General features: G+C 39.9%; 1 protein-coding gene across 5 annotated transcripts in view; it reads left to right on the top strand.

The window, feature by feature from the left end:
* Window positions 1-14881, top strand: part of Eya1 (EYA transcriptional coactivator and phosphatase 1) — a 308539-nt gene extending 293658 nt beyond the window's left edge. For all 5 annotated transcript variants that reach the window (XM_074068699.1, XM_074068698.1, XM_074068697.1 and 2 more), the window contains 2 exons: window positions 3595-3695; window positions 12884-14881. In XM_074068699.1, coding sequence (XP_073924800.1) covers window positions 3595-3695; window positions 12884-12964 — 182 coding nt within the window. In that variant the 3' untranslated portion in view covers window positions 12965-14881. The remainder of the gene's footprint in view (window positions 1-3594; window positions 3696-12883) is intronic.
* Window positions 14882-27221: the final 12340 nt, after the last annotated feature.

Below are 27221 nucleotides of genomic sequence, written 5' to 3'. Positions count from 1 at the left end.
AGTAATACTAAACTATGCAAAGTAGAAATGAAGCAACTCTAAAAACACTTTCCTCTATTATTACTGGAAATGGGTTTTTTGTTTTTAATTCAATATGTATAAAAATTAAGTTCTCATTTTTGCTATGAGGTTAAAAAATTAAGCTCCTTGAAAGAAGGAAACACAGCTGGGGGGCATCTATTATGAAATTTAGTTAGACTATAAACCAACACAGAATAAAAGTAGAGAACTGGGCATGGTGGTACATGCCTGTGGCCCCAGCTACTGGGGAGGCAGAGGTAGGAAGATTGTGGTTCCAGGCCAGCCAGGGCAAGTTAGCAAGAGACCCTACTGAAAAACAAACTAAAAGCAAAAGTACTCAGGGCATGGCTCAAATCTGCAAGGCCCTGAGTTCAATTCCCAGTACCACAAAAAGAAAAAAAAAAAAGAAGACATGAGCTGTTCTCATGGGAAACAGACATCTAATAACTATAACCCAAGAGAATAAAGCAATATGTAAGTGAGCATTTATCAGGTATCTCTGAGACATCCAGAACTATGCTAAGCATTTTACATATTGAAGTTAGTTTTCACATTTTATAAGCGAGGAAAGTAAAACTCTGAGTCATCAGTAAACCATTGTGGTAAGTAGCTGGTAAAGCTGAATGTCAAGCTCGGGTCTCTCTGATCCAGATTCTTTTCCACTCCTAGAGGATCCTCTCAGCACCTAAAGGTGCACATGGCTGAGGAAGCACTGGCTCCCAGGCAGGAAGTGGCAGAGGACAAGTGTTAAGAAAACTAAAGGACAAAACGACATTTGAGCTGGATATACAAGAATAAATAAGGGCTTACCAGGCAAATGTGCTAGTGAAGTCAAAGGAACAGAGAAAATATTTTGCTTGCCTGGGAGGGACTTGTATGTGGTCCCGAGTGGCTACCGTGCTTTGCTCATGGAAAGCTGAAGCTGGGAAAGTAGTTGTAAGTGGCTTTGTATGTTACCCTAGGGACTAGGGAAGGGGAGTGGGTACCCTAGTAGGTAGGAGAAGGAGAAGGCCATTTTGGGCTGCTCAACTCTATCAAAAGAAAAAGGGCAAAAATGGCCTCCCTATCAGTCTAACTTCCATCTTGCTACACTTGCATACTTCCTGTGCTACTCCTTCAATGTATTTGCTAAGTGATCACTAAAGAACTATGTGTGTAATTATTATAGTCTGCCTTCCCCATGAAACTTTAATATTCTTGAGGACTGTGTTTGTCTCTTGTTCATCATAGTGGATGCAATGACCAGTACATAGTACATACTCGCACACTGGTTTTGAACAAAAGAAATGAAAAAATGCCTGTATGTCTAAAATCATTCTGACACAGGGGTTTCTTTTAGGTTTCTTTTTAGTAACATGATTAGCTGATGGGGGAATTATGTCGGATCATGTTGATATTGAGTTTGAAGAGCCTGTCTGTATTCAGGTAGCCATCTCAAATTGGAAATAAGCTTTGTAGGGTTAGAGAATGACTCCATGCTTCCTTAGAAAGACAAAGAACAAAATGCTGAAATATACTTAAATGGAAAAGGATATACCAAATAGGATAAATTCTTAGTTGCCCACTATAACCAGAAATTTAATATACTCTCTCAAACAAGTAGTAGTCAGTTTACATTGACTCACATGTTCATCCCATTCTCACCTATATTGATCACAAAGACCTGTATTGTGTTTTATAAACAGAGATGATGGCAAGGTTTATCAACACATGAAAGCTGGGATGAATTCCTAAGAAGCTTATAGTACGGGAGAGGTAGTGCCTAGCCTCCCAGAAGAAATGCATGTTGCATGTCATGTACATTGAAGTGTAATCCCCAATAAATTGAAAATGGTATAATAAATTATAATCACAATTCAGTAAGCAGCAAGTGTTTTTAAGTGGGCATTTTGTTTGAAATATTATTAGTCTTTACTTTTTAGTTCTGAATAAAAATTAAAATAAAAAATATGTGGGGGTAGAAATCCCATCAAGGTACAGCCTTGCTTTTCTAAATTTTTAGTAAGAGAACTGCAGATAGAAACTCCTGTGGTTATTCTACTGATGCCATCAAATGAAATCTATGTGGGGCTCAGTATAGAAAACCCAGGAATTTTCCCTGTAGGCAAAATGGCAAAGCCCTGGCAGAAGATGACTGCTACCTCATTTTGCAGAGCTGTGGTGTACTTTCAGACAAAATGGATTCATCCAAGTGAATACTTTGTATAAAAATAGAAATTCTACTTAGCCTCTAAAAGTCAATTTCATTTTACTATTACTATGAAAACTTTCTACTTGGCCCCAACTTGACAATAATGCCTATGCAAAGTACACAGGAAAGAATTTCTAGGTTTTTTGGTTTGGGGGGTGTTGTTTTTGGTTTTTTTGTTCACCATGACTTCACCTTTAACAATGAGTTTGTAAAAACTTGTATTTTCCCATAAGGAAAGAAAAGATTTCATGACATATGTTTGGTTGCATATTTTTTGCAGTGAAAACAGCACTTTGTATTTTTTTCTTAAAGTGATTTAGTATTTCACAGTTTAGTGAGCAGTAAAGAATCATTGAAATTGCATCCTTTGAATAAGGCTGGCTCTATTTCATTCTGTCAGATGCAAAGGAGAGATTTTAGTGTGAAATACAAATATAAAGCAGACATTTGTTTAAGCAAACAAGCAATTTGTTCATGTGTCTATCTGATCCTTATTTAAAAGAGGTGCAGGCCCTGCTCAGCCATTCACATTTGAAAAGTATAAACTGTCCCATTGTCCATTAAAAAGACCTTGTTGGCAGCCCAACCCTTGGAAACCCAGTTTCTTCCTGAGGAGAAACAATGCCTGCATTAGCTGGAGGGATGTGCTGACAGCATAGCCTCTGTGGGAGCCCAAACTAAGTCCCCACGTGGAAAGATAATAGACAGATAACGGTGCTCTGTAATCTTTATCCCACTTTTCCTCTAGGAAAGCACTTTATTGAACCTGAGATGCCAGAATAAGGAGAGCATGAGCTCTCTATAGTACCCTGGATCACCTGGAGGAGTTTTAAGAGAATTGCAAATAAACACCTTAGGCTTTGGAGGGCTTTCATTCAACCTGTAAATAAAGCGATAAACTAATTCCAGTGTTTGCTTTCTCTTGCTGTACCCAAACCAAGTCCAGTTACTTTTTTTTTTTATCACTTTCAATAGTCTTTGGATCAAGTATTATTTTCAGAGTTTGATATATTAGGAAATATTTTTAAAATCAACTTAAAATATGTTGCCAGAATTGCATGCCTCTGTTCACTCTTAGCTTGTAGGATTAAAAAAAAAAAAGTATTAGCACAAAACACTTTTCCCTCAGTTTTTATACTGCAAGTTCTTGGGAAAAGAATATGTAAGATATCAATTCCGAGGGACAGGATACCACATTGCTAATTAATGTACAATTTTTAATGTATCGTGCCATTGCACATACTATCCAAGTGTTGTAAAAGCACACGAGGGGTAGAGTTGGAACAGAAGCATGAGCCAAGCATTATATATAAAAAGTTCTAGCTCTGTCGTACTGGATTACCCAAACTTTACATTTCCCATAATTTATTTTTGTTCATTAGGAAAGGAAAGCTGTTTTGAGAGGATAATTCAAAGATTTGGAAGAAAAGTGGTGTATGTCGTTATAGGAGATGGAGTGGAAGAAGAACAAGGAGCAAAAAAGGTGAGCATTCCTGGCAGGTGCTTTTTCTTAGTCCTCAGAACTCTCAGAACTGGATCATTAAGCACATTCCATTTCTCCGCAACAGACTCATGGAGGGTGCAGAACCGGGAGCATTGCAAAAAGGCAGAACAGAATTCCACCCAGGCGGGAGCACAGGCTCAAGGGTCCTAGGTAGTTGATCTTTGTAGAATGTAGCCTTTGGGAACAGAAAGGAAGACTTTCACAATGGAGATGACAGGTGTGTTGTCCTCGTGCCAGCATGCCCTCTCTCAGGCACAGAGTGCCAGGTGGTTGAAACCTTGTTACCTGTGCCTTTCAAATGTCCCATCAGAAAGCCCAAGGCAGGTGGTCAGAGCTGGCTAGCAAGATGAATTTGATTCTCTGCCCTAGAGGAGTGATACCTTCTTTTCATCATGAGGTCAGCATTTCTCCTCACCTGGGAAAGGAGGAAGGGGGTGGACTTCACTCCCAGTTTGCCCTTTGCCCCTCATTTTATTCTGCTGAATCTCGTCAAGTGTCACTCTATCATTTCTCTAGCAGAAGCTGTCTCATTAAGCATTTCATTGCATTTTGGGAAGGGGAGGACCCCATTCCTTAGCCTGGCACTCAGGGTCTTCACAACCTGATTACAACCTGCTTATCTTGATCTTTTTCCCTCCTTCGCTCAACACTGCAGTCGCATTCAGGTGCTGACCTTGGACTTAATCAATTTTCTGTTAGCAAAATACTTGAGACATGGTAATTTATAAAGAATAGAGGTTTATTTGGTTCACAGTTGTGGAACTGTAAGAGCATGGTGTCAGTATATGGTGAGGGCCCTCTTGCTATATCATAGCATTGCAGAGGACTCATGTGAAGGCAAAGCAAGAATTCTACCTTAGGTCTTTCTTCTTCTTTGAAAGCCACTAATGCCATCACAACACCCCACCTCATCTAACTCTATCTCCGAAAGGCCCTACCTTCCGATGTCACCAACATATACATCTAGGAACTCAGTTTCCAATACATCTTAGCACTTTCCTTTGACCATTCCCAGCCCTTTTTCCCTACTGTTGCCTGTCGCAGGAATGATTTTCAGCAATGCTTTTCTGTCATTGTCTTACTCAGTTTTCAAAACCCAGTTCATGTACTACCTTTTACATATCCTCTGCTTTTAGGAGCTCAATTTCAGTATCTCTCACTTAAACTGAAGAAGCTATAGTGGTAACTAGCTTGGATTCTTCATCTAGCCAGGGTTTGATTTGTCTTTGCTGTTTATCCATCCCATAACTTTGACAAGGTTTTTTTTTTTCTTTCTTTCTTTTTCTTCTTTTTTGGAGGTACTGAGGTGTGAATTTGGGAACTTGTGCTTGCTGGGCAAGCACTCTACTGCTTGATCCATGTCCCTAGCCATTTTTGCTTTAGGTATTTTTCATGTATGGTCTCACATTTATGCCTGGGCTGATCTGGATCCAGATCCTCCTATTTAAGCTTCCCACATAGCTAGAATAACAGGTACACACCACCACACTCAACTTATTGGTTGAAATGGGTCTCACAAACTTTTTGTCTGGGCTGGCCTTTGGACTGCAGGCCTCCTAATCTCTGCCACCTGAGTAGTCAGAATCATAAGTGCAACCTACAGTGCAGCTTGCCCATAAATGGAGATAGTATTAGCACCAAGCTCCCTGGCCTGTGTTGTAAGTTAAATTCATCTGAGGTATGTAGTCTCCATAAAATAGCCTGATATACTTAAATCAGCAACAAATAGTAGCTGGTTTTGTTTGGTTTTCTTGGTGATACTGGGGTTTGAACTCAGGGCTTGCACTTGCTAGGTGGGTACTCTCCCACTTGAGCCAGGCCCTTAACCCAGCCATTGTTACTATTTGTATGAGTGCCTGTTTCAGCAACTAATTCTGAGTTTCAGAGGTATAGGTCTTTCTTTGCTTAGTTTCTTGTTTGAGATTCTGTCTTCAGAATTTCCTCTCTCTGTCCAACACACTCGTTCATAGGAGTCTTGTACATGTCCATAAAGAACACAGTAATCCAGCTCTTCTGCAGTATTCCAGTGTATCATAGAAATCACACATAAAGTTCCAGAAGCAACACTGAGTATTAAGTGTGACAAGTGGTTAGCCTTCTTACAGTCTCTGAACATGGCTTAACTCATCTTCAGTTACTGCCTCTAAATTCCAGTAACAGCATAGACATGGACTCTAATTCAGTTGATGACTGATGATTTCACTTATACCCAATATATAGAGTGTACCTAGACTACAAGCCACCTGAGTGTGTTTGGGGCCACCCCAAAATACACGCACACACATACACACACACATGCACTTTTCCAGTCTGCTAGTGCTTTAAGTAAGCAGCATTTGCCATGAAAGTATTACTTCTGATCTCCCACTTCACCAGTGGCCAACCATGACTGTCATTGGCTACATGCGTTAGCCCTTTAGACTGTCTTCATAAAAGACATAAAATGCTGTCTTCCTTCCCAGACTGAATAAGAATTCTCAAAATTCAATTCTGGAGACTTAAAGAGAATGTTTGGTGGAAATCCAAATTCAAGTTGCCTTCCTGGGAAAGCTGTGGAATTCCAAGGTCATTCCTACATAGGACCTCCTAGTGGTCAGGGGGCCTGGGACAGATTTGCACCTCTGAGCTATGTGGAGTTGAAGAGCAGCTTTTCATGCCAATGTGGCCCTGGGCCAGGGTGTGAATCTGCCCACCAAGCTGCTTCTCCTTCCTCTGGCCTTCACCAAAAGTTTAATTTCAGGAGAAAATTGCCAAAGTGTGACTTTCTAGCTGTGGTAGGCAAGAAGGAGACTATGGAAGTGATCACTTAAGATGCAAGAAAAACACAAGTAAAATTCTTTGGGCCTTGTCGAGGTTTCTGTGGGTGAGTTTCCAAGAAGTGTGTTTCTTGGAAGTTTGGCTTTGGTGGGACACAGGAAGCATGGAGAACACCAAGGACTCTTTGGTCTGATCTTAGAATTGAATGTAGTAGGGTCAGCATATTTGCTATCTTTGAAAAAGAGTTAAAATTGTTTCCACTATTTATCTTGGATGTGGTATTCTTTTTTACAAGGGACACACCGAAAGGAATTTCAGCAGACACCTACGAAGAACATTCCCTTTGAATTTTTTGATTATGAAGGAATCTTCCTAGCTTTCAGCTAGGAAGACCATCTGTGATCATGATCTTTACACCCTGAGACCTGCTTCTATTTGTGTGTGACATTTAGATTTTTCAGAAAATTCAGATTCCTCATATCTAGCAAAAGAGTCAAGTGTCATTAAATTACCATACAGAGTGACAGGCTGGACCGTTCTGTTTTCTAATTGTATTAAAGGAGAGTGTTCTACTTAAACTTTTAAAATTGACTAGCACTTAAGTAGTGATACTTAATGTTATTAAAAGAAATTCATACTTTGTATGAATTAACAAGCAAAGATCCAATAATTTACAATAAATAATTAGTACCTTTAAAGTGAAGTGGACAAAAATAGAGAATAATCTTTAACCTCGGGGAAATATGTAAAGGGAAAAGACTCCACAGTTCTACAATATCGTTTGTAAGTACAACTGCACATGAAAGCTCAACCTAAAGAAGTAAATGAGAATGTAATTCCTGCAGTAGGAGGGTTAATAATCTCGTAACAAGAATGCTGCCAGTTATAAAATCCATGTATCTCAGTCCTCATTCTGAGGCATTTCTATCCATTGCCTCATTTTGTCCTCACAATAATTCTGTGAGGAAGGAAGGAATCCTTAGACCTATTTTACAGACGAAAATACTGAGGCACAAAAAGATAATTTGGCTAAATCACACAACCAGAAAGTGGCCAAACTAGGATATAAACCCAGCTACTTCTTCATATCATGAGAGTTAGCACAAACTCATATATCTTAAATATGATTTGACTTACAAAGGATTTATGTGCTTTGTTAATTTTTAATTGTGCAATGTGGAGGTTTGATCAAGGCCTCATGCTTGCTAGGCAGGCGCGCTACTATTTGAACCACACACCTAGCCCCTTTTCTCTAGCTGTTTTTCAAATAGGGTCTCACATTTTTTACCCAGGCTGGCTGGACTGTGATCTCCTACTGAGGCCTCTCACAAAGCTGGGATGACAGATATGCACCACCACACCAGCTTTATGGTTGAGATTGGGTCTTGCCAACTTTTTGCCCAGGTTGGCCTCAAATCATGATCCTCCCAATCTCTACCTCCCAGGTAGCTAGGATTATAGGCATGAACCACTGTACCTGGCCAATTTGTTAAATTTAGTGTACAATTTTTGTTTCATTCCTTTGGGGAGCTATAACGACATAGGTGTCTTCTTTTCTCTAATTTTACATGCATGATTAAAAATTTTAAAACACATCATTAATCTAAAAGCATCATTAATTTGAATAGGTACTTCAGTTACTGAGCAATTTAAATTACTAACTAAAATGAATAATGCTCCAGTGAAGTTGTGCACATTTGAACACTGAACTGTTTTGCAAAATCAGAACGTTTTGCATTTCTTCAAAATCAGTGTTAACCACTCTGCTTGCTTGTTGGTTTCCTGTGTTCTTTTAAAATGTACTCCAACACTCTCCTGTTTTCCCTGCAGAGATGTCTTTCATCTGCCTTAATAACGTTCTTTTGCTAGAGGTGCTCTTTCAAGCCAGAGACGAAAACCAGTGTGCAATTCCACGTTGCCTGTGTCTGTAGTGGTCACTTGCAGTCTGTTCTGTCATCCTCATTTTCTTTGCCAGTGTAGTTTGAGGGCTTTCAGAAGTAATTTAACCAAACTCCATAATTTGTATCATAAAAATGCTTTTTTGGAAAAGTCCAACTTTCTTTTTTTTTAACATAAATTTTTTGTTTCCCTTATATAACATGCTTGAATGAAATAATTAGACATACACATATGTATGATAAAAGAAATTAAAGTAGTAAGTAACACTGAGTTTTTGCTTCTAGAGAAAACTTATTTACGTTTCAGAAAACTATCTCTTATGAATGACAGGAAAATGGCAAGCATCTTATTATTCTGCACAATGACAAAGGCTTCATCAAAAAATGTTCATGTTACATGTACACCTCAAAACTTAATTCGGGAAGAAAATACAAGCCACTTTTGTCTTACAAAATGACATTTTAATTCAATTTAATTTTTTTGTTTTTGTTTTCTTTCAGTGGGATATAGGGATTACAGACATGGAGTACAGAGAATTCTATTATAAAGCCATTCATTCATTAATACTTAATGATCTCTTACTGTAGGACAGGTCTTAAATTTGGTTTTATCTTCATCATTAAAGAGTTCATTTCGGTCTAGAGGGGAAGCAGACACTAGTACTAAAAGGGCAATTCTGCGCGATGTTTCACTGTGAGCTATTAGAATAATCTGTCTTTTGAGGTCTCTTCATTTACAATTTTGCAAGTATTTGTACCTCCATATGCAAACTGTCTAGAAATAGTGTATGCATATGAAAGCAGAAATAGACTTTTTAAATACAAAATGGTAATTATATACTTTTTCCTGTACCTGCTTTTTTTTTTTAGCTTTGCAGCTTGTCTGGCAGTTATCTGTACCAGTACACAGAGCTCTGCATGTCTAATACTTTTAAGTGACTGCATGAGTATCCCATTATGTCGATGTGCTATTACTTAACCAGACCCCGAGGGCTGAGCATTTTACAAATAGTTCCTCAGTGAATGGTCTTTATGTGGTTTGTGCCCATGCAAATGGGTCTGTGGGACAAATTCCTAGAAGTAAAACACTTGCATCAGAGTGTGTGCCTTGACGTTTTTGAACATTTTATTAATAGGTTTTTTACATGTAAGCATCCTTATACTCAGCTTTTTACATGATGGATGTTACGTGTGACCAGAAAGTTAAATGCAAAATATCAGACAGAGTAGGAAGGAAATTTGGAAGGTTGCACCAATTGGTAGGAGTAGCAGGAAGAATGCGTTGTTATGTTCCCAGGAGGAAATATTTTGGTTCTAAAGACAAACCATGTGCTCTTCAGGCTGTAGTGCCCACTTCTCTCAATAAATGGTTTTATGTCCTTTAGAACCAAAATATTTCCTCCTGGGAACCTAACAGCAAATTCTTCCTGCTCCTCTTACCTTACACTCAGGTTTCTTTTAATCATGCACTTGGATAGTAAGTGGATATTTCTTAGAAAAGCCTACCATGTTTTGTGAGAATGAAACTGCTGACCGCAGCAGACATCATTACACTTCATGTGATGAGACAGTGCTGAGGCTGAGCTATAGTCCTCAATGTAACTGTCCCCCAAATCTGCCAGCTCTTGCTGTAAAACCTTTGGAACTTTTGCTCCAAGGAATAGTTTCAGTGCCTCTGCACTGTGGTGAGTTGTCTGTCATATACCACAGGTACAGGTAGCCATTTCAGTTCATTTCAGAGTGGTGATTGGCGTGTGTTTCTTATTGTTACTCGGTAGAGGAAGACTAAAGTTGCTGTATTGTCAGTTCTGTTCTCCCTGTGTGTAATCTCACCTTTCTAGCTATTGCTAAGAATATGGTTTAAGTAAGACAGCTTAGACGTGCTCTAGGCTGGCATCACCCCTTATACTTCTAAAGATGAGACACGCAGCCTCTGAGCTAGTCTTTTGTGTTCATTTATACCTTAACCATGTATGGAATAATTAGCTGGATATTTTTCAGTTTCTCTGTCACTAATCACATTCTGCACTACATGCTTCTGAGTACACCAATAGCTTTCAAATTTATATTGATATTGGCTGTATACTGTAGAGAACAGTCTACTGTGAAGAAAGTATTCCACCTCTCGCAAGTATTTTTGTATGTATCAGTGAAGATAGGTATCCGAAGACTCTGGTTGGCCCTCTAAAGAGCTTTCAACATGCTTTGGTACATCATAAGATCAGCGTCTTTGGGGAAGAGCAGTGGATCCCTGGCAAATATTGTAAGGAAAACACAAGTGAATTAGAAATCAAAAGTAAATATAGAATACTATACACTTGAAAAGTTTGAAAAGCATGAACAACTTGTTTAAAAATGATGTATTTATAATGAATTCAGGATCAAATAATAAAATTAGCAGGTTGTTGAATGGTGCATACTGTATACATGCATAATTTCAAATGTGTTCCAGTGTGTCCCTATATGGAAATATACAGAAATGTTTATTTCTGTCATTTTAGTGATAAAATAAGAAGTGATTTGTATCTCTTTACATGATTCTATATTTTATAAGTCTTACAATATGCATGTTTGTTCTAATAAGAAAAATAGAGTAGGAAAGCTTTCTGTATTGTTAAGTGATCATTTTTTTCATTCCAGATCTATGAATCATACATAGTCACCCAAATTTTTCAGTGTTTTGCCCATCTGAGCAGAGATAAGATTGTGTGTGTATGTTTTAGCTTATGGTCTGGTGCTGATAATTTACACAACTGAAGTAAAAAACATTGGGCTTCAGATTCAATCCAGATCTGGTAGGAATCTTGGCTTCTCTCCTTAGAAGCTATTATTTAAACTTCTCTCTACCTTCTTTAAGTCTCAGTTTTTTCATCAATAGAAAAAAAAAGTAATTCCCTCTGGCGCTTGCAACCAGTCATGTCACCAAGTATGTCTTTCTCTTACACTTAATCAGTATGCTACCTATGAATATCTCCTTTATCTTCTGTACACCAACTCACAGAGCCATCAAAGTGTTCTCTTTCAAGTGGTCATTCGTTCATACCCAGCTCAACTATCTCCTCTTCTTTACCTAGTTCCCTAAGCAAAGATACTTGCTCCCTCCTTACTCCCCTTAGAATACAGATAAATTTCCATAATTGTACATTTCTGCTACTCACCCGCAGACTGTGAGAGGGTGAGCTAGGGCCATGTGCACTTCTAGTTCAATACCTACACTACATACCTATAAACTCAAAAGAAAATCATTCCTGAAAGGAAGGAAGGAAAAGAGAGAAGAACAGAGGGAGGAAGAAAGGAAGGAAGGGAGGGAGGGAGGGAGGGCACTGGTACAGCTTACAATCTGAAGGTGTCAAGTGGTATATCCCTAAATAAATCTACAAAGAGAGCTTAGGTACTGATTTCTAGACTATTCTTTTATCAAAAGATAACAAAGATATAAAGGTGCTCCAGGTAGTACTGAATCCAGAGAGGTCTATATTTGATACTGGGATGTGGTATATAATTTTAGCAGATAATTTGAGGCAAGCAAATTCTTAATAAATGCATTTAATAGTTTGCATCCCAGTATATAACTCCTATTGTGATCTATATCAGAATAGAAGCTTCCATTATTACCTAAATTAGAAAGGAGAAACCCTTACTTCTACTGTTTGTCTCCATACCAAATTCTCTGAAATTTCTCCAATTCCTCAGAGTTGTAATTGCAAAATATACATTGGTCTCCACATCTTTTGTGTGTGCACGCAAAGAAATCTGTTATCGTTCTCTTGAGAGGAAGATTTTCCTAACAGTAGTTACAATACTTCCTATAGTCTTTTTTGAGCAGTAAATTTTTATTTTACCCTTTATGGATTAAGGTAGACTGTTATTTCCTGTTTTTCTTGTCTCTGGTTTATTTAGATGTTTCCAAACATTTCCATCTTAACTTGATCTTTAGATTGATGGTTTAAACAACTACAAACATATACACAAACCAACCTTAGAAGTCCATTTAAAATTTTTTCCATATGGAAATGTCATTTTAAGGTCAATGTGAAGAATAACTGATAGAATTATGTAAAAGAACAGTTGTTTCATATGTGAGCAAGATTACATTTGGAAAAATGTAAAGTACTACCAACTAAGGAAAACTGCTTAGACTCATAAAATATAAGCTTTTTAAACTTTCAGCATAACCAATCCTGGATACATATTTTGAAAGGCAGCTGTTTTCAGCAGTTTCATTCAAAGTTTGGAATTGGCTTAGGAGTCACATGTAGATCTAGTTGAGAAATATCCATCACCTTCTTAAAAAAAGTAGACTCTAGATTACATTTTAAAACTCAGTCTGGTGTTCTTTGGGGAGGATTAAGTATGAATTTTTTTTTAAACAGATGTGATATTAAGATGATAGCTGGCAGTTTTCACAGTACTGAAACAAGGGGATGAGAATTGTAGTGGATTTCAAAGGAGCTGGAAGGGCTTGTGCTGGGCGCGTTCTCTGACCTCACCGTGTGTCTGACCCTTCTGCAGCACGCTATGCCCTTCTGGAGGGTCTCCAGTCACTCGGACCTCATGGCCCTACATCATGCCTTGGAATTGGAGTACCTGTAACAGCTGCATGGCACTTTGAAACTGCACAACTGTCCCTGTAACCAAGGACAAATCCAACAGGCCTGAGTCTCATGTCAGTGCTGGACTCCAGAACTTAATGATTTCAACATACTGATGCACAGCTGCTGTTGGCCTTGACCTCTGCCCTTGTGGTTAATGGAGGACCATGTCTACTTCTTCAAAACAGCTGTTGACTCTAGTACTGTGAATCCAACAAAAATAAGCCATGAGAATGTTCTAGCACGTGTAATGTGTTTGCCACATTAACTACATGGTTCAAACCTGTGAAGAAAGGACCTGTAAACGCTTCAGTTTTTTTTTTTTTTTAGCATTTTCAATGTGACATAAACAGCTTCACCAATACAGCAAACTTGATTGCACAACAAAGACTGAAATGTATTCCTGAATACCAGTGGAGGAATTTTCTGGTTTCCTTGTTGGTGTCTCGTACCCAGGGTAATCTGTACATCTCTACTTATTTATGAACAGACTTTAAAAAAAAAAAAAAACAGATTTGCTAAGGTGTAATTAACATACCATACAGTTCACCCAGACTGACTTTTCTGGCATCAAATTATTGAAGAGACGATAACATAAGAAATGATTAAAGGCCTTTGCCTCATGACATGGCAAGTACTTTGAATTTTAGCACATTGCAAAGTAAAGTATGTCTAATTTAAACGTATAATATGTACATCACTGAGACAATCATGTACAGAAAGAATTTTTGGTGTAAATTTGTAATAATGGATGATTCTTTTACATATTGTTTAGGGAAATGCTGTTGAAAGGTAGTAATGCCTTGACAGTGAAGCTTGACGCAATATGTGCACAAACTTGTGTGCAAGCGCCTTATCGAAGTATTGGGTATAAATATGTAGATAATGGACTTTTTTGATAATGTTGTCAAGACCAAAAGCATGGATGTCAAGTGTCAACAGGATTTTGTTTTCCAAACCTTTTTTTTCCCCATCAGTTCTTCTATCTAAATTTTTTTTAATGCTGTTAGGAGGGCCTTGAAACAAATAGTTTCTTAATTCAAAAAAATTAAAAGTCCTCTTACCACCTCATTTTCTCATTTCAATACTAATGTATTATATGTAACTACTTGGAAAAATGACTATTCAAATGCTTCATCCCACAGAAAGAATATAGATGATGATAGATATATTTTATTAATAAAATTAATTGGAGACTAGCAGAGTTTTCATGTATTCAGAATTATTATTGTGTCTGCATTTTCTTGTTGAGATAAAGGAAGATATTACCATGTGGCCATATATCAGCAAAACCTGGCATCATCCCCACATCCATATTTCGTCTTCTTCCTCACCAGAGGAAAGTTTATTGTCACCAGTGGACATGGCTGGGTTGTCATCACCAAAATAATGTTACTCTCCACTTATATATTATATGACAAACATAAATCTGGGAAATAAAAGTTTTCACTCTTGTCATGCCATTAGAGAGGTTCTCCCAAAGTCACTGATTTGTGTGGGCACTAGTCTGCTCTCCTAAAGTTTTCCATTGCTATGAAATTACTCTTTGGGTGAATTTTCTTTAATATTATATTGTGTGTGGGGAGGGGGGGAACACCAGCTTTGACCCAGAGTAGCCAGAGAGCTACTCCATCCTTTTCTGAAGTTTCATGTTGCTGCTAGGATTAGTCATTTGTGAATTTCCAAATTGTTTAAATTAACAATTGAACTAGGTTCCTTTTTCCTTTTTTGCTTGATGCAAGCAGACGTTGACAAATTTTTAACCTTTTCATTTTATGTTTTTGTACTTTGCAGACTGAAAAGACAAAATTTATCTTGGCCTTTCTGTAAAAAGGTGTGTTGTGTCCACAATTGTGTACAGAATATTTTTCATTAATTTTGTGCTTAAATTAATAAAATTGATTTGTGAAGTACTGTACACCCCTTGAACATCAGCATCATCTTTTTCCTCTTGGTTATATGAAGCAACAGGATCTTGTTTGCGTTAGAACACTCAGAGTCCAACAAAAAGAAGTCTTATGAGCAGCTGGGTGATAGCTTTATCAACCCTTTAGGGCCAACTAGAAGGCAACAGCTGTTTCTTTGATGGCTGTAAGAACTGCTGAATGGAAAAGCTCTTGACCCCTCCCCCATACCACATAAACTGGACCCTCACTCACATTTATCTGTGATAAAACAGAACTCATCATAAAGTATCCTGAATTGTAGAACATAGATTAAGATGGTTAAATACCCAAAAGAAAGCATTATAAGGCCATTTCAACCAAAAAAGAACGCCCACAACTCTATCTCTATGATTTACCAGATTAGTCACTGACAGAGAAGTCTAAAACTGTGCAACTTGCTTTCTCCTGAGAATTTATCTTAGAAACACAGCATTCATACGTAGAAACATGCAAAATCAAGCGTGCAGTAGTCTGATCCACTTCTCAGCTCCATGATGCGTATTTCTCACATGGGCACACCTGGCCAGCAACTTCACTAATGAGGTATCCATCCTGAAAATAGAGTTGGAAGAAAATCCTTAAAGTGTGAGGAGTGATGGGATTATCAGGTCTCAGGTGAAGACAGTATTAAAAATAGGTGAGTAAATTTTCAAAGCACCACTTCTAACATGGCATCTCAGGCCAGTGTGTTTAGAGGGCTGTCCTCTAAGAGGATGCTTCTAGAGCTTCTGGTACAGCTTGGCACTATCTCTCATTACTGCATTGAACTGAACACTGTACCAAACTCTTTAATGGACCAAAAAGCCCTAAAGCACCTGTACCTCAACTTCTCTCAGGGTATTCCCAGTGACAGCAAAGACCTCCTCCAGCCCCAGTCCAGCAAATCACCGCCAGCTCCCATCCCTCCTCCTCAGCAAAGCTGCCTTTCCCATGGTGGCATGCAATATTGGCTTCTTCTCTTGAAATTCTCTCCACCACCCATCTGTGCCTTATAAGTACTTGACATTCCATTCAATAGACTTGCTGGGCTCCCTCCACGAGGTAGTCCCCTAGATGCTAAGGGCAGGATGACCTTGACCCCAGCACTGAGTTCATGTTGGAGTTTATATTGAACAATAAATGAATTACTGGACTAATAAATAAGATACACTCAGAACTAGTGTGGTGGCACACAGCTGTAATCATAGCTACTTGGGAGCTGGAAGCAGGAGTATTGTTGTTGAGGTCAGCCCAAAAGACCCTGTCTGAAAAACAAGCCAAGAATGGTGGCAATCCCAGCTACTTAGGAGATGGAGGTAGGAGAATCACAGTCTGAAGGCAGCCTGGGCAAAAGCTCAAGACCCTATCTGAAAAACAAACTGAAAGCAAAAGGACTGGGGACATGGCTCAAGTGGTAGAGTGCCAGGCTAGCAAGTAGGAGGCTCTGAGTTCAATCCCCTTTACCATCAAAGGAAAAAAAGATATACTCAGGTGAGAAAGGTTCCTTGTAGAAAACTAAACAGACAATAAAGGTAAGTGATATGCATAGCCTCCTTGGACAGGAAGTTTGACCAGAGACTTGACTACCAAGAAGTGGGCAGCAAGAATGAACAGGCAGAGCATGCAAGCAAAGGCCCGCAGCAGAGAATACTCCTGGGTTTTCTGCATTGTTGGAATGAAAACCCTACCCATGGGTCCAAAAGAAAAGGAGTAGATGACTTTGTAAAGGAGAAAAGCTAGGAAGACCTTGAGATGGTGGAAAGGGGCTCGAGTGCTATTCTGGGTGAAAGAGGAGGTCACCGAGGGGCTTATACAAGGATGGGACCTGATCTGATTTACTCTTTGAAATGTTATCTCTGGCTGCAAGGTAGAGAATGGGCTGTAGGAGAAGAAATAGGGGAAGAGGAAAAACAGTTATTATAACGTACGGCACACCAGTTGAGCAATGGTCAGATTTGGGCGAGGGCTAAGATGGTAGAAGTGGAAATGGAGATCTGGATTTGTTCTTAGTGACTGGCTTAATAGGCTGGATGGAAAAGAGAAGCAGTGAGACACAGTAGGAGTCCACACACGTCCAAGGAAAGGGGTCTCTACACCACTGTGACATAGGACAGCCCAGTGGTTAGAAGCAAGGCTTCTGCAGGCAGACTGCCTACAACCCCAGCATTCCCACTAGAGCAGACCAAGCCAGTTTACTTCTCTGTCTTCTCATCTGCTTAAAGGGGAATAACAATAATTAGCTACTGAGCATATGCAAAGCATTGGGGACCCTCCTGGCAGATTCTCTAATGGTGCCTATAGGTGGCAAAGTTTTTGCTGTTTTTCTTCCCAAGTAAAGAAACAGCTTCTCATATATACAGATCCTACAGACTTGCACTGTATTATTCTGGCCTGGCCTAGAAAACAAGCTGAAAAAGACAGGTTTCTGATCTCGAGCATTGGACCAGTGGCTGTTGAAGAATTCATTACAGTTCTAGAAAGAGTTCTGTGAGCAGTACTGCTGGAGGCCAGAGAAAGGCCAGCATGGTCAGGCAGGAAATGCTTCTCTAGAGACAAAGGCCAGAAGCTGAGAAGAGCCTGAGAGTAGCCTGCTTTGGGAATGGTGTTCAGCAAGCTGGGAAGAAGAGGGGAGGCCCCAAATGATGGGACTGGAGCTCAGAGAAGGAGTGCTTAGGAGAGGAGGGGGCCAGGGTAAAGCTTCAGGCTCAGTGACCTCATTATACATGAGCATGCCTGCTCCCCCTGTGTGGGAGAAATAACAGGAAAAAGACAGAAACAGAAATGGCCTGTTGGCTCCTGCCTGAGCACCCGCCACCTTCTCTATGGGTGGCACTTCTATCCTGCACTAGTCTCATACGTTAGGTTTAGTACTGTCTAGTTTAGTCCCTTTTATATTGCAGATTACAAAACTTGGGTTAAGTGCTTTGCCCAAGGGGTCACAGCCAAATGAGGTAGTCATGACCTCAAGACACCCTCTTGAATTTGACACAGGATCATGGTAAGAGGAGGTGCTGGAAGGCTGGTAAAAGTTGGCTTTGCCTCCCCAGTCTATCACTAAATATCAGGGTAATCTTAGATGTCCTCTTCCAGTTTTCAAGGGTATCTAGCATCCTGTCTACAAATAGCACAGTTTTCCAGTGATTTTTGATTGCCTTTTGTTTTTGTAATCTTAGTGTCTCAATCCTATGCCATTCTTCCAGAGTTTGATTTAAAATTTGTCTTTCAATAAGCATTTACAAATGTCAAAGAAAACACACATTGCATGACAACTTTTTACATTTGCTTCTCAAAACATTTGCATATGGCATAGATGTTTCTCAATTCAAATGAACATAAATACACCATTTGCTTAACAGAACGTAAGATGATGGACACCACACTGTGGGTTAACTTAAGACTTGCAAGCGATTTCCTTCCACACACCGGAACTTGACATAGCCTCACTATGAAAGCGTCTGTTGGAATTGTCTCATCCATCCTGTTCACAATAATTTCTTGACAATCTATAAGGATGGCGTTCATAAGAGCATGTCTTTTTTTTAGTGTCTGAGTGTTTCCATTTCCCCCCATTCTGTGCGATTACACAAACTGACAGGATGACTTGTGGCAGAAAAAATGAAAGGGTTTGTAATTTAGGAAACCTCTGGCCCCACTGACTGAAAACAGGTTGTTTGTAAAAAGGAAATCCTGACCTCAGCTAACTGGCAAACTCTGTCAGAAGCAATAGAAGGAAGCAAAAGAGAAAGAGCAGTGCTGGGATTTTTACTGGCAACAGAAGAAAAATGGATGCTCTGCCAGAGGAAAGCCTTTGGAGGAGAACCTGCCACCGCAGGACCAAGACACACCCCAGGTCTCTGCGTGTGAATGTGCAGGACTATGGGCTTTTGCTCTGGCTTTGTGGGCTGGTTGCAAGGGGGAGTTTGCTACTTGGGACAATGGCTAGACTGACATCCCTGAAAAATGGGTTCTCTCCTGTTAGGTAAGGTTGGAGTCCCTTTGAGGGAGGCATGCCACAGCCTGCCAAATCTTTGCCCTGGCTGGACATAAAGCTCTAAGGCCCACAGACATAGGGGCTGTACCAGGTGTGAAACAGACACATTGCCTAACATTTTCCATGTTGGTCCTACCTGATAATTCAGCCTCATCCCTTTCTCTCTTTGCTTGTTCTCTGTGCCCATAATTTCTGGGCAGCTCTCCCAAAGAAAGAAGGCCCCTGTGAGTTCTGATCTCCCCAAACCATGGTACTCAACTGGCTACCCATGCAAATCAGCAGGTGCTTTGACCAATACCCCTACCCAGGATGCTAAGTTGATCTGTTTGGGGCAGGCTTGTGCTACAGTACTGCCTTATGCCCGTCTGTGTGAGGACAACCTCCACTACCAGCCACCTACCAACAAGGCCAGCCAGTTTGTGAAGGGTGCTGAGAAGCTGTTGACCTTTCCTTTCTAGTCCATTCTGTATGCCATGTTCATGCCCTGACACCCTCCTGACCCTGACTCAACTCCATTCACCAAGTGTAGGGTTGAGTCCTCTGCCCTATGTCAAAAGTGTGTGTGCTCAAGGGGCTGCCTTCTTCTGGGGAAGCAGTAGTGAGCCTAGCATGAGGACCACACTAGGTTTCAAGGACAACCACAATCCAAGGGGACAAAGATAGCAAAGAACCTTAATTTATGGTGGAGATCCCTAGAGCATAGCAATGAATACTGCCTAAGGAAACAAGAACCCTCAAAGAGTTGGTAATCATTTCATTGGCCTAAGTGAAAGAAAAGAGACAGAAGCTCATAGGTTCCTAAATCTAGGAATCCCCCAGTTTCCCAATATATGGAAAGAATTCTTTATTTCTCCCTCCTCTCACCCACTTATCTCACAAGCCCCACTTCCAGTCGTATTCTAAGATTCGCCAGTTTCCCACCCATATCTCGAGTCAGTCTGCTACTCTCTGTCTCCTTGTCCATGGTACCAGTTTTCTTCCAGAGCTCCTGGAAAAGCTCCAAGCAGGTCCCAGCAACCATATCCTTGCTCTCCCTACACTGAACAATGTTACTCTCCGGGCAGCAGCCTGAGGGGTCTCTTTCCTATCCCGGGATTGCCTGTTCCTGCTGCTTTTAGGATAAAACTCAAGTTCCTCAGTGTGTCACGATTGGACCACCACCCACCTCTCACCTGTACCGGCCCTTCATCTGTCTCCTGACTCAGTAAGCTTTTGCTCTGCTAGTCTCCTAGTTGGATTTTGAAAGCCCTAAGTGCACCCACATGGAGACCTTCACATGTGCTGGCTGACTGAAGGACTCCTTCATCATTTATCTTCCTCCGCCTTTCAGCTTAAACACCATACATACCCTGTGCATGCTTTTCCAACCAGCCTGACTAAAAGAGACAGCTCCTCCTCCACACAGCCCTACTCTCGCCTTAGCTCACCAGGGCCCCCTACTTCCTTCCTTCCTCATGCTTTTCCCAATATGCCATTTTTGGTCTGTCTGCTTATTCTGCTGGTGTACGCTTTCCTCAGTAAGCTGGAAACTCCATCACTACCATTAAATTCCCAGCACTAAGGCAATGCTTGACATGTTAATGTTTTTATACGTAAAATAAAATTTAAAGATTTGTTGATTATATAGATGAGTAAACAATGGGTAAAAACAAGTGCAATGTATATTGAGGCATTTCAAGAGAGACAAAGCTTGTGGGGGGAGGGGTGAGTAGATGAGGAAATCTGAAAAATTGAGGGGGTCCAATTACCTAGGGTCTGGACTCAGAGGCTCAGGAGCTTGGGTTTTATCTGTTATGATGAAGCCGTCAAAGAATTTTAACCCCGGGGGTTGATAGTCATTTGATTAACGAGGGAGAAATGTATAGAAATAGGGGCTTGGGTGATACATGGGAGATGATAGCAATCATCCAAGCAAGACAGAAGCAAATCTGTCCAAGGGCAGGGCAGCACTGGGGAGAGAAATGTGAAAGCCACACAGTGGGTGATAGAAGAGAGCTAGTGTGAGAGGAAGGGGCAGGCTCCCAAGACCCTCTTTCTCCCGCTTTCCTTCCACCACTGGAAAGGATCTGGCTGGCTGTAACCATGTTCAAAGTTACATGTAATTAAGTCATAGGTGTTCTGCTGTGGGAGGGTGCTGGTTCACTCTAAATTGTCTCACTATTCCTGAACTGGAGGTCTTTCTGTCTGGAAGTAATTTTATCTATCATCGAATGGTATGCTGCTATGAACTGTTTGGAGGGGCAAGGCTAGCTCCTCCCTGATGTCTCTAGCTATTCTGGCTGAAGCCCTCTGCATATACTTGAGGAAATTTCACTTTTCCTTTTCAAATAGGGGAGAAGGGGTTGGCAGAAGGAAATTACAAAGACACGAAGCCCTGCCTATGAAGGGCTAAAATCATAGCTTGGAGGTGGTCTCTGGCCCAGGCCTAACTCCAGCCATCCTTAGCCAGGGCCTCGGGACAAGACATCCAGCAACATCCTCTCTTCACACCCCCAGTAACAGGGGTACCGCATCATCGAGATGAAGCCAGCACCCAGAGGCTGCTGAAAGCTCCTTTATACAGCACCCCTTTGACTCTATCCCTTGTTTACAAGCACAGAGCCCACCTCAAATAGCAAAGTGATAAAGAAGCAGAAAAGAAAAGAAATAAAGGGAAGAAAAACAGACAAGGGTGGTGAAGGGGAAGTTTGTGATGTTAACTTGGATACTAAAACGGACTAAGCATTCTTCTTTGCTTGCCTTAGCCCTGACTTGTGCAAGGCCCGGACAAGTGCCCACCAGGTCACAGAGATGAAAGTCATTGTGAGTACCAGACCAGACAACAGGCTAGGGGCAGAGGAAGGAAGCATGAATTTGAGCAGAAAGCCCTGCCACCTCTCTGGCCTTTCAGAAAGGGCATCTGTTGCCACTCCATCTGTTGCCACCTCTCACTAAGAAGTCACCACAGGCCCCATCACTTAACCCATGTTCAAAAAACCGAAGGTTCTCCAGAATAGCCTTTCTTCCCAGAGTCATTAAAATGCAGGAGAGAGGGGGGGGAAGGAGTTGATGGAGGGAGCACACACCCTTGTTGGAACCGTCTTGTTTTGAAAAACTTCTGCCCTCTGGGGTTGAAAGCATTTCTTGGCCCAGTGGAATCAAAAGGTGCCACGATAGTTCCAGAAATGTTTCCAGCCCCTGACCTTGATATTTATTTGTAAAGCCTGACAGGAAATCGGTGCTATGTGTTCCATGAAAAACAAAGGAAAATGCAGGAATCAGAAAAAATAACAGACTGCCTAATAGCCTCATAGCAACAGACCTTGAAGAAATCTAAATGCTAGAAAAATAGTGCCCTTTGACATGTAGCTTGCAACATGTTCTGAAGACATACTACGTGCCCAGCCGAGGGATAGCTGCTGACAGACTCTGCGCGCTGGGATGCAGGGTGAGGGCTGCATGCTGATCTAACGGTGGTACGTGTGGGTGTGGCTTCACCAGCACGGCACAGGGTGAGCCAAAGGCTGGGTGCAGAAAGAGGTGCAAGACTATTTGGGAAGACGCCTAGGAAAATATAAGATTTAATCTGTATTGTGAAGAACAGCTGGGAGTCTCATAGGTGAGAAAGAGAAAGAAAAGCATAGATAGGAGGAAAGAACAGATACTGTCTAAAATAATCTCTGTAATTAATTTCAGTAATTAAAATGGCTCTAAAAAATAAGCATGACCTTGGATGACCTAATAGGCACTTATAACCATTTATGCAGTGCTTTCTGTGTCTGTTGGGAGACTCTCCTAGAAGAGCAAGAATGACGTGTAATTGCCCAGGACAGAATTCATCAGAGGTTGTGTTACCAGTGGATAGGGTGTGCCTCAGTTCTTAGGGACGCTATTCCAGGTGTAGCAAAAGAACCAGAGGGTGGGAAGACAACAAGGGATGATTTATGAGGCAAGTGAAAGTACACCTCAAGAGAGATTTCAAGATGAGAGACGGGCAGTCTGGATAAGGGCCAACAGTCTGAAGTTACTGGAGCTGGTGGTTTTATTATACAATAGGACAGGATTATTTGGTGGTGTGAAATAAGGGTCCTTCCTTTGTGGTCCCTCCCCAAATGGTTTAGCAACGGTACAGTTGCTGTCCAGGTGTGGGAAGCCATACGCCTACACCTTTGAGAAGATAAGAGAAGGCACACTTGATCCTTTTTTGCCCTTCCGGGTTCAGTGCCACCAGTAGAAGCTCATATAGCCTTGATAAGGGGAATGCTGGATAAAGAAGTTATAGGGTGGTTGTCTTAATTGCAGGAGCAGGGTGTGGGGCCAACTGGGGTTTTATGATTCTGCCTCTGTGAAAAGGGAATGGAATCTTGTGGCCAGGGCATTTCCTCGTTCCTGCTCATGTCTACCCAGCTGCCTAGGCTAACAGTTGCAAAGTCAAATGCCAACAGCAGTGAGTAGGTAATACTGGGACATGTGCCACACAATGACATTTTTGGTGAACAAGACCACAAATATGACTATGGTGCCATCACATTATATTGCTTAATGATGTTTTAGCTGTCCTAGTTTCTGGAAATACACTCTATGATGGTCACATAGTGATAACAGAACACACACCCCTGGTTCTGTGACATATGGTTGTAAATGAGTCAAAGATGTGGGCTGTTCTAGAAATCCTAGGGCCTTCCTGTTTTTTATTTATTTATTTATTTATTTTTATTTTTATTTTTTAAATTTTATTTTATTGTTTTTACATTTACTTCCATATGTATGCATTAAAAGTTCCCTCTTTCGATAGTGACAGAAGTTCAGAAAGTATTTATACACTCTAGGAAAAATGTAAGAACAAGTATCAGTAATCAGAAATAGGCTTTCATCTTCAGAGTTCAAGGAGGCAATAGAGAACAGTGGATACTGTGTTAAACAGAAAAAGAGTGCAACCCATGTAAAAACAATAATTGTTTCTGAATAACCAGTTGTTTCCATGTAAGGATACTGGCTTAGTGTGTCAACTAACTCACTAGTCCTAAAGTTGGTTACACATCAAAATAAACCTCGAAACTTGTTCTCACAATGAATATTTTAAAAATATTTGTACAAGCTACAACATGGGTAAGTTAATTGGACATAAATGACAAATTTATGATTATAGTGATACGAGTTCCCTAGAATAGGCAAAATCACAAGACAAAGTAAAATAGAGGTTAGCAGGGGCTAAGGTTGAAGGGAATGGGAAGTTATTGTTTAATGGGTACAGAGTTTCTGCTTGGGATGATGAAAAAGTCCTAGAGGTGCATAGTGGCAATGGTTGCACAACATTTTCGAAGTACTTAATAATTGAATTATACACTTAAAATCATTAACACGTGAAATTTAAAAAGTTTCTTCAATTTAAGTGATACTTTCTTATAGTAATCAGAAATGGAGTATGGAATTATGTACATTAAAACTGTTTTTGTTCTCAGCCTCCCTGCAAATGAATACACAATAAACCAGCAATCCCTACCCCCAATTCCTATCAGAAGCCACTAAGAATTCACGCCACTGGGTTCTTGCACCCCAGTGCTGGGTACTTCACAGTCAACAGCACAAACTAGTTCTAATACAGCCATCTTGGGTTTTATATGGTTTGAATCTGACTCGCTGATTGTCTTACTGTGCATTTGTAGGATATGGATATAGGATGGCTGACAGGAAGCTTCATATTCCCCACAGAATACAGCCATGTGACTGTCTTTCTGTATGTGCACATTTGTGTGAGCATGTGTATGTAGGTGTATGTTTTAACTGTGTTGGCTTACCTGATAACCTAATTATCTGTTTCTTTACTTTAAATTTTTTTAATTACCATATGTGTTTTTTCACTTCAGTACTTATAAATTTGTTTTTCACTTTCAATAGCTACCTAGTATTATGCCATATGTAAGTAGCATGATTTGTTCGCTATATCTTCTGTAAATAGAAATTTAGGTAGTTTGGTTTATTTTCCTGATCTAATAATAAACAGTCTTTCTATGTGTATTTATAAATGTGCAGAATTAATGCAAGTTAACTTTCTACAAATATACTGACAAGGTCAACAGATAGGACTATTTAAATACCAATCAAATTTGCCAGGTTATTCTGCAGACAGATTTTCACTTCCACCAAATGTGAATGGAATCTGGAAGACTTCATAGGTGCCCAGAGCCCTACTTCCAGACATTCTGATGAAGTAGGTGTGAGGTAGGGTTGGAAGATGAGTATTATTTTTAAATGCTCCAGATAGTTCTATTAATTGTCAGCTTTTCAAGCCCATTAATATAAACACAAGCTCAATATTAAATTGTATATTATCTAATTATAAGTGAAATCTGAAAATTATAGAACATTACTAACAGAACTCAAAGAAGTCCTAAAATAATTAGAAGGATATACCATGTTCATGAATTAGAAGACTTGCTGTTGCAAAGACATCACGTCCCTTTAAATTGATCTGTGGACTAAATGCATTCCATAGTTTAAGAAGAAAGAAAGATAGCCTTTCTATACCAACAAACAAGTGAAAAACTTATACAAAGCAGATGCTAAAATTAATCCCAAATCTATAGCAATTAAAACAGTGTGATATGGGTCCTCGAACAGACGAAAACAATAGAAAAGAAGACAGAATAAAAGTTACACATATCCTGTCACTGACTGATGACTAGGAAGAAAGTAGAGAAAGTATGGCCTTTTTAATGAATGATTCTGGATCAATTAAGCTTCCATGTGGAAAAAAATGAATCTTGACCCCTATCTCTCAAAAAATTAAAATCCTGATATAGGATATAAATTATGAGTGCAAATGTAAAATAGTAGAGATATTAGAAAAAATATACATGAAAATATATTTATGACCCATAGGATAGGCAGAACTCCTTAAAAGGACATGGCAAGCATTGGCTAACTTTTAAATGATTACTTGGATCACATTAAAATTAAGATGTTTTGCTTATCAAAACACACTATTAAGAGAGTAAAAGGGCAAATCCAGAGTGGAAAAAGATATTTGAAAAACAAATATCTGACAAGTATTCAAACAGAATATCTAAAGAACTATAAAACAATATGAAAGAAACAAGAAACCTCAAGATTAAAAATAGGTCAAAATTTGAACAGACATTTCATGTAACTTAATATCCACCTGGCCTGAAAGCATTAGAAAAATTGCTCAATTTCATTGCTTATTGGAGAAAAGCACATTAAAACAATAATGTGATACCTTCCCATCCCTGCAAAATGGCTGACATGACAGAGAATGCCAGTACATGGCACCAGTGGCACCAGTGTGACAAACGGATTTGTCCTCTTTGTAAAATGGTGAGGCAATATTACACTAAGTTAGACCATGGTCCACTCCTCCAAATAACTGAGGAAGGTACTACTTGTGCATTTATCTAGAGTTACCTGTTGCCTTGAGATACAATGGTTGGTTTTTCTCATATGTGTTTTTTAACCCTACCCAACATTTTAAACTTTTTGGACTAGGAATAGTGTGTCATTTTCTACACCACCGTAGAGTAAGTAAACAGAAGCATCATCTTTATCTCAAACTAGCAAAAACACCATGTTTCTCATTTTTATCATTTATATTTTTTTCTTCTACAAAATCTGAGAACAAGAGGGTGGAACAGGTTCTGCCTGGGCGGGGTGGAGGGGTTGGCATGGAGTGGGGGATAAGTGGGTGAATACGGTGCAAATAATGCATACACATGTAAGTAAATATAAAAATGATACCTGTTGAAACTGTTCCAGGAGTCAGGGGAGGGGGGAATAAAAGAGAGCAATGGAAGGGTGAATTCAAGTGTTATATATTTGACATTTGTAAATGCCACAATGTACCCCCACCCAGCACAACAATAAAAATAAATAAATAAAATAAACAGAAGCATCTAAGGTACTGCTGACTTAAACTGCAGATCAATAAGTTTATTCATTGTTACCAAAAAAAAAATCCCTCTCTGCTTCATGGTTTCTTTTTAAATGTATCATCTACAGCTGATGTATGAGGCATCTGAGATATTGTTAATGGCAGTTAAATAATCTGCCATTTTCTACTTCTGGGAATTTATCCAGAGGATTATTTATTTATTCATTTATTTTCCAGTGTTATACTTTGGATCTTAACTGTTCCCCAAAAGTCTGCATGTAAAAGACCACCTCACCAGCCTGTGATGCTATTAGGAGGAGGAGGAGGTGGAACCTTTAGAGGGTGGAGTCTAGTGGAAGAAAGTTAGGTGCCCTTGGTGGGGTTGTCCTCTCTCTTTTTCACATCCCAGCTGCCATGAAGTAAAAGATCTCTTCTGCCATGCACTCCCACCATTGTGTACTATGCTTCCACAGGC

This window comes from Castor canadensis, chromosome 3, assembly GCF_047511655.1.
Source record: "Castor canadensis chromosome 3, mCasCan1.hap1v2, whole genome shotgun sequence".
Lineage (NCBI taxonomy): Eukaryota > Metazoa > Chordata > Mammalia > Rodentia > Castoridae > Castor > Castor canadensis.
Note: the sequence above shows the minus strand (reverse complement) of the source record. Positions and strands in the feature narration are given on the sequence as shown.